The sequence below is a fragment of the Polyodon spathula genome, chromosome 9, assembly GCF_017654505.1.
Source record: "Polyodon spathula isolate WHYD16114869_AA chromosome 9, ASM1765450v1, whole genome shotgun sequence".
NCBI lineage: Eukaryota > Metazoa > Chordata > Actinopteri > Acipenseriformes > Polyodontidae > Polyodon > Polyodon spathula.
Genome location: NC_054542.1, coordinates 31,217,818 through 31,232,799, shown reverse-complemented (window position 1 = coordinate 31,232,799; position 14,982 = coordinate 31,217,818). Strand labels below are relative to the sequence as shown.

Here is a 14,982-nt window from a genome sequence, read left to right as displayed (position 1 = left end):
ATATAAAGGGAAAAAATGAAAATAAAACAATTCTAAACTTATTTACACAAATATAGTCAAACAAAATACTGTACAGCTGTACCATACATACAACTACGCCTCTCGTTTGTGCCCGCGCAGCTTCTGTTTTCTAAGCATCCAAACAAAAACCAACTAGAATAAAAACAATTATCCCTAAATGGAATATCTTTGGCAAATCCTATTTTTAAAACCTTCTTTTTTCCCCTTCAACAGAACTAACTGAACTTTAGTAATTTGATATAATCAGTAAAATGTGTGGATTATAAAGACATTCGTAAATATATTTACAAATTATAGTGATACAAGATACAACTGTATCGCTGGTCTATTAATTTATTGAACACAATTTGTTCGTACATCTTGTGGCAAACTGAGTTAATAACAATAATTAATAACAAGTGTCTTTCATTGCATGTGATGTCAGTAGCACGGCTCGGCTCTGCAGTGTAAAAACAAACCAGACTCCCCTTAACCACACCGTAAGGGCTCAGTACAGCCCTGGCACAGCTCGGTTGTACAATGGAAAAGAGGCATCAGGGGGAAAATTAAACCCAAGTAGCCATCCATCCCCACTTTAGTATTGTTTGTCCTCCATATACAAATGATTGAGGGCTGTGTTGATCAGGAGGCTGTCTTATTAACGTCACAAAGGTCATCAAGGTGGAACACAGCCCTCGCTGTATCTTTAACTCATCAGGCCTGCTGTCTGATTGCATTAGCTGTTTGGGAATGGTTAACTGCTTTGTATTCAATGCCACTTTGCTTACTACAGAAGCACCAATCTAAACAACATACACAGGAGGAGACGGCAAGAGTGAGACTTTTTATCTTCTTAGATACCTAAAAATGATTTAAATATTATACAAAGTCAGAGGAAATCCTAACATACCTCCGTGGTCCTACTGTATATAAAACTCCTGGGAAGCTTCTTTAGTATGATAAGTATTCAGAAATGTAAATCATACGCTGTCTTGTACTGATAAGTACATAATAAATAAAGAAACATACTGTGCATACCTTTAAAATTAGGACGTATTCTTGCATCATACCCAGATGTTCTGCCCATTAATTTGTCCAGAAAATCTGAGGGAGACATAGTCAATGAGAAGCTTTTGGCAGATGATCTCGAATCATGCTCCTTAGCAACTGCCATCCTGAAAAAAAAAAAAAAATAAAAATATAATATATATATATATATATATATATATATATATATATATATATATATATATATATATATATATATATATAATAACACCAATGTGCAAGCTATACGTTGCTGTGGTTCTTTTTTTTTATAAATCTATGAATGCCATAAAACTAAGTTTCAAGTAATGAACAAGTTGTGTACAAAGGTGTTTAAATGTACTTCCTTTGGCTCTCACTAGATGACAGCATCAAGTGGACCTAATTGCGTGACAAGTCAGCTACTTTATATGTATTTCCTTGACACGCTTCTGGAAACCAAAAAGCCTATAGTTTTCAAATATGATTAATACACCTCAAGAGTGAGTTTGACCAAAATGGTCATAGAGTGATTTATATTTATGGTTTGCTGGAACAAGAAAACATACAGTAAATAAATACAACAATCAATTATATATTGTGTTTGGTAATTTTTTCTTGTAATCAACAGATTTCAATGTTTTTTTGGGTTTCTTTTTTGTGTGTGTTGCAAAAATTGCCCTGGCCCTTTCTAATGACAGGTAGTCACTAACTCTTGAACACTCATGGAGAAATCTGAAAGCAAGCTGGCAATTACCTGTATGATTTACAGTGTATGGTTTGGATGACTGCCATAGTTATATTTCAAAAAATTATTCTATTCTAGTGAGAGGAGTGATTTGTTAAAAAGCACAAGCACTGGTATGGAATTTTTTTTTTCTAGATACTTATGAAAGTAGACCCACAAGTTTGTTTCTGAGGTTCGGGGCAGCTATACTGAGATGCTTAAGTTGAGTTTTAGATCCTACTAGAAGTAGTTCAGATTTGCTAGTGATCTGCTGAAGAAAATTGTCAGACAGCATCCTGGGACAGATTGAGAGTGTGCATAATGTAAGGTGCAAGATCAGAAGCACAGAGACGGGATAAGGTTAGTCGGCCAGGGGTCCAGGGGGCACGTGACAGTATCTCATTTCAACAGTAAGCCGGGGACATCAGCAATGGAGAGAGGAGAGAAGGAGGAGAGGGCAGGAGGGGCAACTGGAGGAGAGTTAGCACAGTTAACTTATAACTTTTATTATGTTATACACCATTACCTACAGCATTTAATAAACATGTACGACTGCATTTATTGCATGTGTATTCTATCCCATACCTATGCAAGTCTATATAGGCCAGGTTTGTCAAATAAATACAATATATAAAATATTATTACTGAGAAGAATAACATGTTTACAACTAAATTCTAGAGAAAAAAAAAAAAAACATTAACTGCACATGTGACGAGTTGCATAAACAGCAACAATAAAGCACTGCCTGGCAAAATGTCAAAATTATGTAGATTGGCAAAGAAAATCATCATTGAACATCATTGTAAAGCATATGCTTTTTAGATTTCAATAATGTCGACGTAATGTCTTCTGTGTTAATAAAGGGGAGACATACAAGTTTCTAAAAGCCTATTTAACATTTCCACCTGCGAATGTCTATTTTTTGTTCTATAAACAAATCCATCAACTCCCAACTCCCAAGTGCAATAACATACGGTACAATAATGTGTGGAGTCATAATAGCAGCCCCGGCTTTTCAGGGATCGTCTAGACTAGTGGTAGGGATGTTATTTTTAGGTCAATAAACACACATCACTCGCGGATACTATTAACACGAATCCTGCATTTTTACAAACGCCATATCATGTAATTGAAGGGATTTTAAGCTGGACAACCCTAAATAAAGCATTTCTGAACCATAGCACAAAAGGAAAACCATTGTGTCAACAGCAAAAAGCTTCACAGTTCACCAGTGATCAGATAATGGTTTGTTCTTTTACTTTTACGTTTTAGTAAAAAATGTATCATCATGGTATTAAACAGAAGGTCTTTTGTCTTTAAAAAAAAAAAAAAAAAAACGGGTTTAAATAGCAAGAAATGTTATTTCCTAACGCCTCATTTACCTTGATATTTAAAATACATATACTCGGTACATAGTTCCTGTGATAATGTAAGTTTCTCCAAACCCATAACTCAATTAAAATAGAAAAAAAAAGTGTAATATCATAGCGGGTGAGTACGAGGTTCTTTGATTTGAAGCAATCTCCCCAGGTGTGCACAGCCAGTATCATGAAGCAAAAGATAACAAACAAATGGAAATGAGCCTTCATCATTTGCAATAGTCTGTTCATTAGACAAAACACAAAACATTCACTTTATAACAAAACACGTTTAAAATCAACATACCTGAAGTTGTTTGACTCTAAGAAGCATGCAAACAAGGTTGTCAGGATTTGAACAAGCGGTGGATGCATTCCTCTTGATTTCGGTGGTTATTAACTCACTTGTTTGAATTATTCCATGTGAGAACGTTGGTCAATCGTTAGATCCACGAGTCAACATTGCTTTCCTTGCAACCAAGAAACTGTAGGTTATTTTTGTGAGAAGTGGAGAAGGAGCAGAAAAGAATAACATTCCTCATGATCATAGTTTAGTGGAATACTGATACCCAAGTTACAGTATAACGTACATATGTATTTATATATTTTCAAAATAGAGTGGTTTTCCCCAAAAGCTTAATCTATTACAAGGTGTATCTAATGTTTCCACATATAAGTGATTAGCCATCGGCTTTTTTCCACTTAAGTGACATTTTTAGTTGTTAGGTTCTTTACAAATGCGCTGTGTAAAGCAATAGAGTATTTGTTTCGAAAGATTAACAGCTACTGTTGGAATGACGGACGTGCTCTCAGCTCTGCTGATTAAATTCAGCACTTGGACAGCCCTTGCTCGTTTGCACTGCGCACGCGCATTGTCAGCTGAGGACGTGCCAAGATTTTCAATGTGTCAAAATTAAAACTGACACATACACTTAACCGCCCGACAAAGGCTCTTCGTAATTTATTTATGTATTTATACCAATTATTTTAAATCCCAGTTTAAAGCCGAATAGTAGCCAACCAAGATAACGATGTCAATGTACAAAAGTTTTAATTTTGTGCGTGTGTGTGTGTGTGTAAAAAGCTTAATAAAATAGCACAAAAGAAAACAAAATGCATAAATTAAAACTGGAGATATATTCTATTAAAGCAGAAGCACAATGACTTTGTTGCATTATATTTCATTTTAATAAGACAAACAACACAGACAGAGTAGGCAGTTGGTCCTCTAGAACACTGCTTCACTTCTCTTTCTAGAGAATGCCATTATTATTTCTAATAATCCAATTTAGTTTGATACAATGCCTTGTGCTACTTTAAGGTTAGTCCCTGCTGTTGGGCATGAGATAACATTTAGTAAAAATAATAATTTAAATATGAACAAAACAAACAGAAGTCAATATTACATTTGAATGATTCAGTTGCACATACTGCATTCATTTGGTATCAAAATGTATTACAGTAGTTTTTATTTAAACTGAAACCTAAAAAATTAGATGCATTTACACCATTTTGATATTAACCTATATTGACAGAAACATTTCTTCTAGTATTATGAAGGTTTATGTTCAGAAATGTGAAGTTACTGGGAGTGTACATAAACACTGACATACAGTGGTCCATGTCAATGAGGTGGTCACATGTAGAAGACATACAGTATGAGGGATGATCTATTGCTTTAAAATTACTTTTTGGCTTTTCAATACTGCATAGACTAATTACTTTCCAGACCACAATGCATCCATCCACATTGCAAATGGTACAAAGAACAGAGACTTTAGGCAATCTCCATGGCTACGGATCATAGTCCATTTAAGTATATTTGGGATGAACTTAAACAACCTAACAATCCTTCTGAATCAATTGAGCGAAATATTAATGACTGGATGGATTAATACCTCTCCAGAAACCTTGTAGAACCTTGCGGTGGCTATGTCTTGTTGTGACGGTGCTGTAATCTGTGTAAAGTGATACACAATGTAATGAACTTATTCGAGGTTGGGAACAAGCAGGATGATTCCAAAATAAAACCAAATTAATGTTATATTTGATAACCAAGGGTCAGTGGAATGTTAAATATAGTGCATGACCCATTGTTAATACTGTAACACAGATCCCAGAGATAAAAAATAGACATGGTTTTCACATTCACATTTCAGGAGAAATTACACAAGTAACATTTTATAATATTTAATTAATTTACCAATTATGTTCTATACAGTGAGGGTTATCAACAAAGAAAATAATTTTAAAAAAATCCAGTGGTTTTTCTGGTTGCCCTGGAAACGAGCATACTAACCACGTCATTGAGCAAGCCTAATACCAGTGTACTAAAGCGCAGGGCTTGAAATAACTAGATGTTTGACAGCCCAGGACTAGCTCAATTAAGCAGGGCTGCTGCTTGACTTAATGTGGTTGTCTGGTAAATAACTTGTTTAGTTTAAACAGAAAGAAACCTACCAGTTGACACTGCCTGAGAAACAGTGCTAATATCAAAATATTGTTGTGTATCAAGTCCTCTTTTTTTTTTTTTTTTTTACAAAACAGAGATGCATGTAAAAAATTATAAGTAAATAAGTTCTGTCTCATTTTATCTATTCATTAAAAATAAATCAATCAAATGCATACTGTACAAAACTTATGGTTTTTTTTTATTTTATTTTTTTATTTAAACATTAAATCATAACACAATGATGTCTCTTAATAGAAAACAAATCCAGACCCTCTGTGAATTACCAGCAGTTGTATAAAACACCTTTAATACAAATATGTACACAATTAATTCAAATACATACAATAATAATACTATTCGCTGAACTGGTTTACCAGTATACCCTGTAATAACATTCAACTGCACTGCAGTTGCACTGGCCCTGCAGAATAGAGATTCATTGTAACAGTGTGTAGTGGGAAGTGTGGGTGAGTAGTCTAGTGTAGATTTACTATCACTATTTCAAAATTGTACTCTACTGAACATTTTGACTGCATATCATATACATATATATCAGTATGTGGTGGATTTTAGCTCCGTTTGTAGACTCCCATAAGGATGGAGCTACCCCTCTAAGGAACCATTTTAATATATTATATGTATATAAATACTGTGCATATAGGTGCATATAAGTGCAAAGCACTCATGAGGGTTGTTATTTAGACACACAGGCAGACTGCACTTGTGGTTGTTCAACACAATGTGAAATTTTCTTGTAAACCCAGTTTAAGGAAGGTGAACGTTGATGATATCAGTCGTCACGCAAGAACAAATTGGATTACTGACAAAACCATTGAAGTATACTCGCCAGTATTTTAATATTAAATGAGTCATTTGAATTTTGAAGGAGGATGTATCCCTCTACAAGAAAACTACAAGTAAACCCAAATGCTAAAAAAGGTACTGACAAAATATCGCTGCCAAAAGGCGAGACAGATTTTTAATTTAACATACAAATCAAGCCAATGTTCCTCAATGTAGTGCAAAGAGGGTAAGTCAAAAGTGGTGCATTTTTTAATATTATGCCAGATATTGCATGGAATATCCATACCCAGTGATATTATTGAATTTACATGCACTAAGTCCTTAGCCAGCACTGATCCTCTATGCAATCTAAATCAGCACAGCGAGTTCAAATGTGCATTTCAGTGTGTCAAACATGGTTGAATATTGTGACACAAAGTTATAAAAAATGACCAATGAGTCATGAATACATTGGCGAGGCAATCTGTAAAACAATCAATATATACAGTACACAGCAATATAAATGCATCATTCTTCAACAAGGAATACAATGGGTCGTTATTTTCTGGGCTTTTCTGATTTTACAGATAACCTCCAACATATACAAATATATTCATGTTGCTGAGAAACCGTACAGGTATTCTGTTCCTGCTAGTGTTGAATATGCAGGAACTTCAGTTTCCAGCTATCCAATTAAAAATGTTATAATCTGTCATATGCTGTGAAATACATTTGCATTATTAAAGTTTTCAGGTTTCAACAACAGAAACATTGGATTATTATTATTAAGGCCAAACTAATGACTGTTGTACATTTTTTAAATAATTTATCTTGCAAATACAGTGAGCTTACAGCAAGAGAGCATCTTAATCTTTATACAAAACAGCCAGGTTCTTTTTAACAAGCAGTTATAGGTATTTGAAACTCGTCCCACTTACAGAATGTAAATCATGATTAAAATGACTTACTCAGTGTACACAACTGGATAACACTGTAGAACACAATACTTCGACATATTAGTCTTTTTTATTCTTCATTTAATAGTCACATTTAATAGTCATCTTCAGTAAAGTAAAGGGATCATTTAGCTTATTCCCGTTGTTTTAACAGCCCAAACTGAACGTGTCATATGTCATTTTCCAACTCGCAGAAGCATGCTGATTGTTTATCACAGTTGAAATTTGCTTCCTCTTGGTATCCCAGCACATTATTGAACACAATCAAGTATGCATCTACAGCGGTTCTAGGTTTGCAATACTCCACGGAAAGCTATTTGATACAACACTACCATACTAAAGCACTTCATTATGTATTACACTTTCTATAGTGCATTTTTTTGTTTTGCACAGTCATTACATTTAAAAAAGGCACATTTTACCATGGGGACCTGGTTTACCAAAAATAGTAATACAAAAACCCATCAGTGCAAGTACAGATCATCTTGCAAGTGTTTTATGCAGTGAACATAGAAGATCAATGGGATTACCCTACTGGGAGTACATTATTACACATTTAAAGGGAGGCACTGTTTAGATCTGATTCTGTTTTGCTCATTAACATATATCCTAGTGTTTCATAGTGTAGTTGATATGGGATCAATCAGCTACTAGGAATCTGACACACAGTGATGTGTCAAATGGCCATCTCTTGTTTGGAAAGTTTGATAAGATCGTCATTTTGCCTACAAATAACGTCCAAAAAATATATATTCCGGTTCAAGTTACCAAGATGGAAAAACTAAGAATGTGGCAAAGTTAATTTCTGTAAATATAGCCTCCATTGAGGATAACAACTTTCTTAGTAAATATTTCATTTTTGGTTGTCACTTTTAGGGTCTGTATTTATTTTTCTGTAAGTTTTCAGTTCCACCTTGCCTGTGTGACCTCAGCTTGGGTAACTCACCTCACTTCCTTTCTGTCCACTAAACATAAAAACTGCATGCTCACAGGAGGTTTGTGCCCTTTATGATAAGGTGTATGATTAACATAAGGCTTGGTGGTACAGTGGTTAAAGAAAGGGGCTTGTATACCCGAAGGTTCCAGGTTCAATCCCAGCTCAGCCACTGACTCCCTGTGTGTGACCCTGAACAAGTCACTTAACTTCTTTGTGCTCTATCCTTTAGATTAGACTAAAACCATGGTCCTATTGTAAGTGGTGCTGCAGCAGATTGTGAGGCATAGTTCACTCCCAAGTCACTTTGGGCAAAATGTCTGCTGAACATGGAATGGAGGAATGTTTTTGTCACTGATCCAATTTGTTCTTGTGCGACAGATGATATTATCGACGTTCACCTTCCTTAAATTGGGTTTACAAGAAGATTTCACATCGTGTTGAACAACCACAAGTGCAGTTTGCCTGTCTGCCTAATTTGGCCACAAAAAAAGGGAATAAAAAAAAAACTACAGAGATGGTGTACGCAATCGGAACAAGCCAGAAAAATACAGCAGGGACAAAATAAAGCAATATGGACAAATCAAGACAACTGGGAAGAGTCTAAACAGCATGATCAATAGGAATGGGAAGTCAGGGAAATACTACTGTCAGAGCAATTGGAGCAGAGCAGTAATTCCATCAGAACCTGGTCCTTATAGGAATACTTTGTACTGTCTACTCTCACTTAATATTTGATTTATTAGTTGTTTAAAATTTGATTAATATCTATTGATGATAGTAATATCAATGATCATTACTTACCAGATATGAAATTACCACTAGGGGTGTGCAATCATAATTTCAACAGAGAATTACAGAGAACACACACAAACAGGCAAGAAAATGAATGCCCACATTAATAAACAGCAAGGCTACCAGAGACTAGCAAGGGGCGCACCTCGGCCAATGTAAGAAAAACTGTTATTAAACTCTGTCTCAGCCTTATCCAAGGTCCAGTGAAAGAGTCTGAATAAACACAACCAGTAATTGACTTGTGTAAATGTTATTTTGAGAAATATGGAAACATATTTTACACTAATTTGCTGAAAAAATGTCTGTTCCTCCTTATGACAGAGATCGAATTATTCTTGGTGTTAGATCTCCTTCCCGACCTGTGAGGGCACTAGAAAAAAGGAACAGAGTACCCTTAATCAAATGGCATGACAATTTATTCCTTAGGAAGTGGAAGTAGGTCATTTAGGAAGGGGGCAGAGGAAGGGTGTTTGTTAGTTTGTCTTGTAATGTGGTTTGTTTTGTATTGTCTGTTTCAAGATTACTAACAAGATCTGGAGCTGCAGCTGCAGGCCAGCATCAAACCCGAATCTTACCACTCACTTTTCACTGAGGAACTGTGTCTGTGTTTTTGTGTTTTCTATCTGTAAGAAAAGAAAGGACTTTTGGTTGCAGGTCAAACCCGTGGGATTTACAAAACAAAAGTGATACATGCTTCTGTACCACTTCCATCATTATTATTATTTACAGGTTTTGCCATAAGGCTCTGGACATTATAATCATTAATAACCACCCTTGCACCTGTGAATCATTGTCTGTGTGATTAATCCACTCTGCATTGCACTCACCTGCACATACTCACCACTTGTCACACTCCTCAAGTCAAGTCTGTTATATTAAGACCGCAAAAGTGAGCCATCCCCCAGTTAGTAACCTTGCACCATGTAGTAAAACGATTCATCTATGACCAGACATTGGCAATCCTCTATTTAAATCTTAGGAGCTTGAGTGTCTAAAGTCGGGATTGCATGGCTGGTTAGGAAATTGTATTTATCTATTTATTTATTTATTTATTTTTATAAAATACACTTCAATTTTCTAAAGTTAAACATTGAAAGGAGATCTTTTATTTCAAGATGCATGTAATCAGAAATCAGAAATTACTCAATTTATACCACATAAACTCAAAATGATGCACCAAGCATTTTTTATTATTAGTTATTTTATGGATCCACCGATAAATACACAGGAAATAAAATAAATAAATAAATAAAAATCCCTTTGACATTTCTTTTTTTCCCCGCCACATGTCCCAGAGGTTGTTGGGTTTTTTTCTGATACCAAATGCATCATATTGTTTTAGACACCGGTTGTTGCACAAACTGAGGGAACAAGCGTTTAATAACACAATATTAAACGCTTGAAATAAATCTTCAGAAAGATTACACCAATCACAAAGTAGATCTCACTACCCACAATGTTTGACGCAATTTCCACCAAACGTTCTAAAATGGCGGCAATCACTTGTACATACAATATGTGCGGCGGTGTCACAGAGACGGCCGAAGTGGGCGGCGTCAGAACCAGGAAAAGTAATGCAATACACAAAACACAGGACGGATGAAATGAAGTGATGAAGACGCCTGTTGGCGCCGGTTTAATACAAAATAAAAGGTTTACACAAACACGAAAAACACAGGACACGGCACTCTACGCCAAAATAAATAGACAAACGAAAACAGACTAAACTTAACAAAACGGTGCACGGACAGACACTGACAAACACGGTGAGCGGATAATAATAATATAATATTATTATTATTATTATTATTATTATTATTATTATTTACTACTTATTTCCTCTGTCTCCAATCCCGTTCTCCGCTCACCGAACACCCAACCCCAGTATGTGACAACATTCATCTATATATACTATTGTGCTGGGATTCAATTACCAATTAATTATTCACTTGAATCCCAGCACGTGAATTAATAAAGTGCAATTCCCCGTGCTCACATATTACTACATTTTACTTGCACGTGAAGTGCTGTGCAATCCTCGTGCCTAAATACAAATATACATTTTAAACACTCGTGTTACACAGACCCGTTTATATCCCATGTACCAATGTCTATACACCAACATTTAAACACACCACACGCAACACATAACAGATAATATACACAGGGGCGGGCACTTTGTTACATATACCCCCTCCTGTGCAAAGCACACATGGCCTCAATGGCCACCTCCCCCCTTAAAAGCCCAAAAGTCCCGCCCAAAGTCCTTGGCCAGGACCAGAGGCTTCCAGGGGCCCACAGGTCGTAATGCTGTCAGCAGGGTAGCATTCTCCTGCCAGGGTAGTCCTAGCAGCGGAAAGGCTGCTTGGGGTGTGGTCTCCTGACCTTCCCCCTTCTTCGGCGCCGGCAGCTCCCCTTGGTGGGGCTTCAACCACCGTTCTTCCTGCAGGGAAGAAACTGCAGAGGGAGCAGGTCTCCGGACCTCCCCCACGATCTCCGGCAGCGAAACTGCTGCTGGGGTTGGCGGTCTCCAGACCTCCTCCCCCTTCTTCGTGGCCGGCAGCTCCCCTTCGTGGGGTTCCGGCCACAGTACTTCCGGCTGTGATGCGGAGCGGCGGGCAACCCCGGGCGATGCAGAGCGGCGGGCAACCCCGGGCGATGCAGAGCGGCGGGCAACCCCGGGCGATGCAGAGCGGCGGGCAACCCCGGGCGATGCAGAGCGGCGGGCAACCCCGGGCGATGCAGAGCGGCGGGCAACCCCGGGCGATGCAGAGCGGCGGGCAACCCCGGGCGATGCAGAGCGGCGGGCAACCCCGGGCGATGCAGAGCGGCGGGCAACCCCGGGCGATGCAGAGCGGCGGGCAACCCCGGGCGATGCAGAGCGGCGGGCAACCCCGGGCGATGCAGAGCGAGGCTGGCATCCTTGGGCAAAGCGAGGCTGGCATCCTTGGGCAAAGCGAGGCTGGCATCCTTGGGCAAGCTGGGGTGGGGTCCTTGGGCAAAGCGAGGCTGGCATCACTGGGCAAAGGGAGGTTCTTCCCCGTGCTTCCCTCAGCAGCCTATCCTTGGGGCTGCTGAGGACATCCAGCATCTAGTCCTGGCATCCTTCTGGTGCAAAGGGAGAGGCAGCTCCTGGCAGTCAGGACAAGCTGGGGTGAGGCAGTTGGCCCTCAGCTCGGCCACTGCAGCCGGGAGGTTCTTCCCCGTGCTTCCCTCAGCAGCCTATGCAAGGGCTGCTGAGGACCGCCAGCATCTAGTCCTGGTCCTTCTGGTGCAGGGAGAGGCAGCTCCTGCTCCTCTCCCCCTGATGGTGGTGGAGTGAGACCAGCAGGCAGCTCCTCTCCTCTGCTGGTGGGGGAAGTGATACCAGCAGGCATTCACCCTCTGCTGGTGGGGGAAGTGATACCAGCAGGCATTCACCCTCTGCTGGTGGACAGGGACCCAGCAGGCATTCACCCTCTGCTGGTGGACAGGGACCCAGCAGGCATTCACCCTCTGCTGGTGGAGGTGGCGGAGGCAGAGGCAGCTCCTGCTGCTCTCCCCCTGCCGGTGGAGGTGGCGGAGGCAGAGGCAGCTCCTGCTGCTCTGCTCCTGCCGGTGGAGGTGGCGGAGGCAGAGGCAGCTCCTGCTGCTCTCCCCCTGCCGGTGGAGGTGGCGGAGGCAGAGGCAGCTCCTGCTGCTCTCCCCCTGCCGGTGGAGGTGGCGGAGGCAGAGGCAGCTCCTGCTGCTCTGCTCCTGCCGGTGGAGGTAGGAGCGGCGTGTAGTCTCCTGGTGGTGGAGGTGGGAGCGGTGTGTAGTCTCCCCCCTTGATACTGGTGGGCTCTCCCTCACTTGCAGGGGACTGGTGCGGCTCTTCCTCCCTTGCAGGAGACTGGTGCGGCTGTGGAGACAGCGGTGGGACCTCTGCCTTCCTCTTCCCCTTTCCCCTTCTCTGCCACCTCCTCACCTTCCTCTCCTGCGGCAGTTCCTCCTCTCCTTCCTGGTAGGGGCAGCGCACCACCGGGTGCCCAAACTCCCCACAGGCAAGGCACCAGCCCTGGTCCTCCAGACCACCGAGGAACTCCTCCAGGTCCTGGCAGCCATCTCTCCAGTCCCAGCCTTCCATGTTTTATTTTTTTTGTTGTTGCTGTTTTTTTTTGTTTTTTTGTTAATTTTTTTTTTTTTGACAAAACACCTGTCCTGGTCTGACGCTTGGAGGCGCTGTTATCCCACGCAGGACACCACGTGTCACAGAGACGGCCGAAGTGGGCGGCGTCAGAACCAGGAAAAGTAATGCAATACACAAAACACAGGACGGATGAAATGAAGTGATGAAAACGCCTGTTGGCGCCGGTTTAATACAAAATAAAAGGTTTAACACACACGAAAAACACAGGACACGGCACTCTACGCCAAAATAAATAGACAAACGAAAACAGACTAAACTTAACAAAACGGTGCACGGACAGACACTGACAAACACGGTGAGCGGATACTTTCTCCTCTTATCATTACTACTACTACTACTACTACTGCTGCTACTGCTACTACTACTACTACTACTACTACTACTACTACTACTACTACTTATTTCCTCCGTCTCCAATCCCGTTCTCCGCTCACCGAACACCCAACCCCAGTATGTGACAACGTGCATCTATATATACTATTGTGCTGGGATTCAATTACCAATTAATTATTCACTTGAATCCCAGCACGTGAATTAATAAAGTGCAATTCCCCGTGCTCACATATTACTATATTTTACTTGCACGTGAAGTGCTGTGCAATCCTCGTGCCTAAATACACATATACATTTTTTAAACACTCGTGTTACACAGACCCGTTTATATCCCGTGTACCAATGTCTATACACCAACATTTAAACACACTACACGCAACACATAACAGATAATATACACAGGGGCGGGCACTTTGTTACAGGCGGTCAAAGGCTTAAATTTGGGGAAGATAAAATAATTACAAAAATATTAAATTAGACAATCGGACATTGTCTCTGAATGTTTAGGACATTGGTAATGTTACCAAGGGTGTAAGTGCTGATGCCTCCAAGGACGGAAATCAAAAGATACATGCGGATTTGGAAATGACAACGCCAAGTATTCAATGAATTAGGATGCAGTTGTTTGTAAGTGTTAAGATAATAATCGGAACATGGATTATGATCTCCCAATGTGATTATTCTAGTCTGCCAATATTTATTTTGTTATTTTATCATTTATGTTTCATGCACGCATAATTTGTCCCTTCGTGGGCATACCTGTTAATATTAAAATGAGTTGGAAACAGCTTGTATGCCTATAGTATCGCAGATTATTTTAAACTATAAATGTCTTGTTTTGCATGCTCTTTACAATAACAAAAGTGGAGCAGATTTAAATAAAATGCTTTTCTCCTAGTTGTCTATTTGAGACATGGCTTTATGTATTTAAAAAATGCAAACTATGCACTGATTAGACTAGAACAAAGTCTTTTTGACCCATGGCGTTTAACTTTTATAATTTCATGAAAATAATGAAACAAACATTGAACATTACAAAACATGAGAAACAAACAAAAAAAAACCTTTAAGTGGCAGTCCTGAATATATAACAGCAGTAAAGTAGGTCAGTTGTCTCAAAATTCAAATCAAACAGACTTTCCTACTATATCTTCACAAAAAAAAAAAAAAAAAAAACATGGAATTCTGCAATGGGTACTTTCTGTACAGTTGCCAGCAATGTTGTACAGCTTGCATATTGTCTCTACTCTTTAAGCCAGCTGCCTCTGCCTGATCAGACAACGATCAAAAACACGGTTGGAAAATGTAGGAGAAAACCCCTCAAAGCTAGCTGCTGCCAGACCTGAAGAGGGACGAAAGCCAAGTCCTTTTCTCATCAGTTTCAAGACCATTAGGGAAGGAAATACCCTCAGTGACCTTGTTTGAAATCCTTGAGTGCTACAGCTACAG

General features: G+C 39.6%; 1 protein-coding gene across 6 annotated transcripts in view; it reads right to left on the bottom strand.

The window, feature by feature from the left end:
- Nucleotides 1-3,954, bottom strand: part of LOC121320660 (glycine receptor subunit alpha-2) — a 37,054-nt gene extending 33,100 nt beyond the window's left edge. For 2 of the 6 annotated variants that reach the window (XM_041259194.1, XM_041259198.1), the window contains exons 1-2: nucleotides 3,420-3,954; nucleotides 1,039-1,175 (exon numbers count right to left, since the gene is read on the bottom strand). In XM_041259194.1, the coding sequence (XP_041115128.1) occupies nucleotides 1,039-1,175; nucleotides 3,420-3,487 (205 nt within the window). In that variant the 5' untranslated portion in view covers nucleotides 3,488-3,954. Of the gene's footprint in view, nucleotides 1-1,038; nucleotides 1,176-3,419 lie in introns of those variants that run through there. The other 4 variants (XM_041259199.1, XM_041259201.1, XM_041259195.1 and 1 more) reach the window with 3 other exon arrangements.
- Between the last annotated feature and the right edge of the window lie 11,028 nt (nucleotides 3,955-14,982).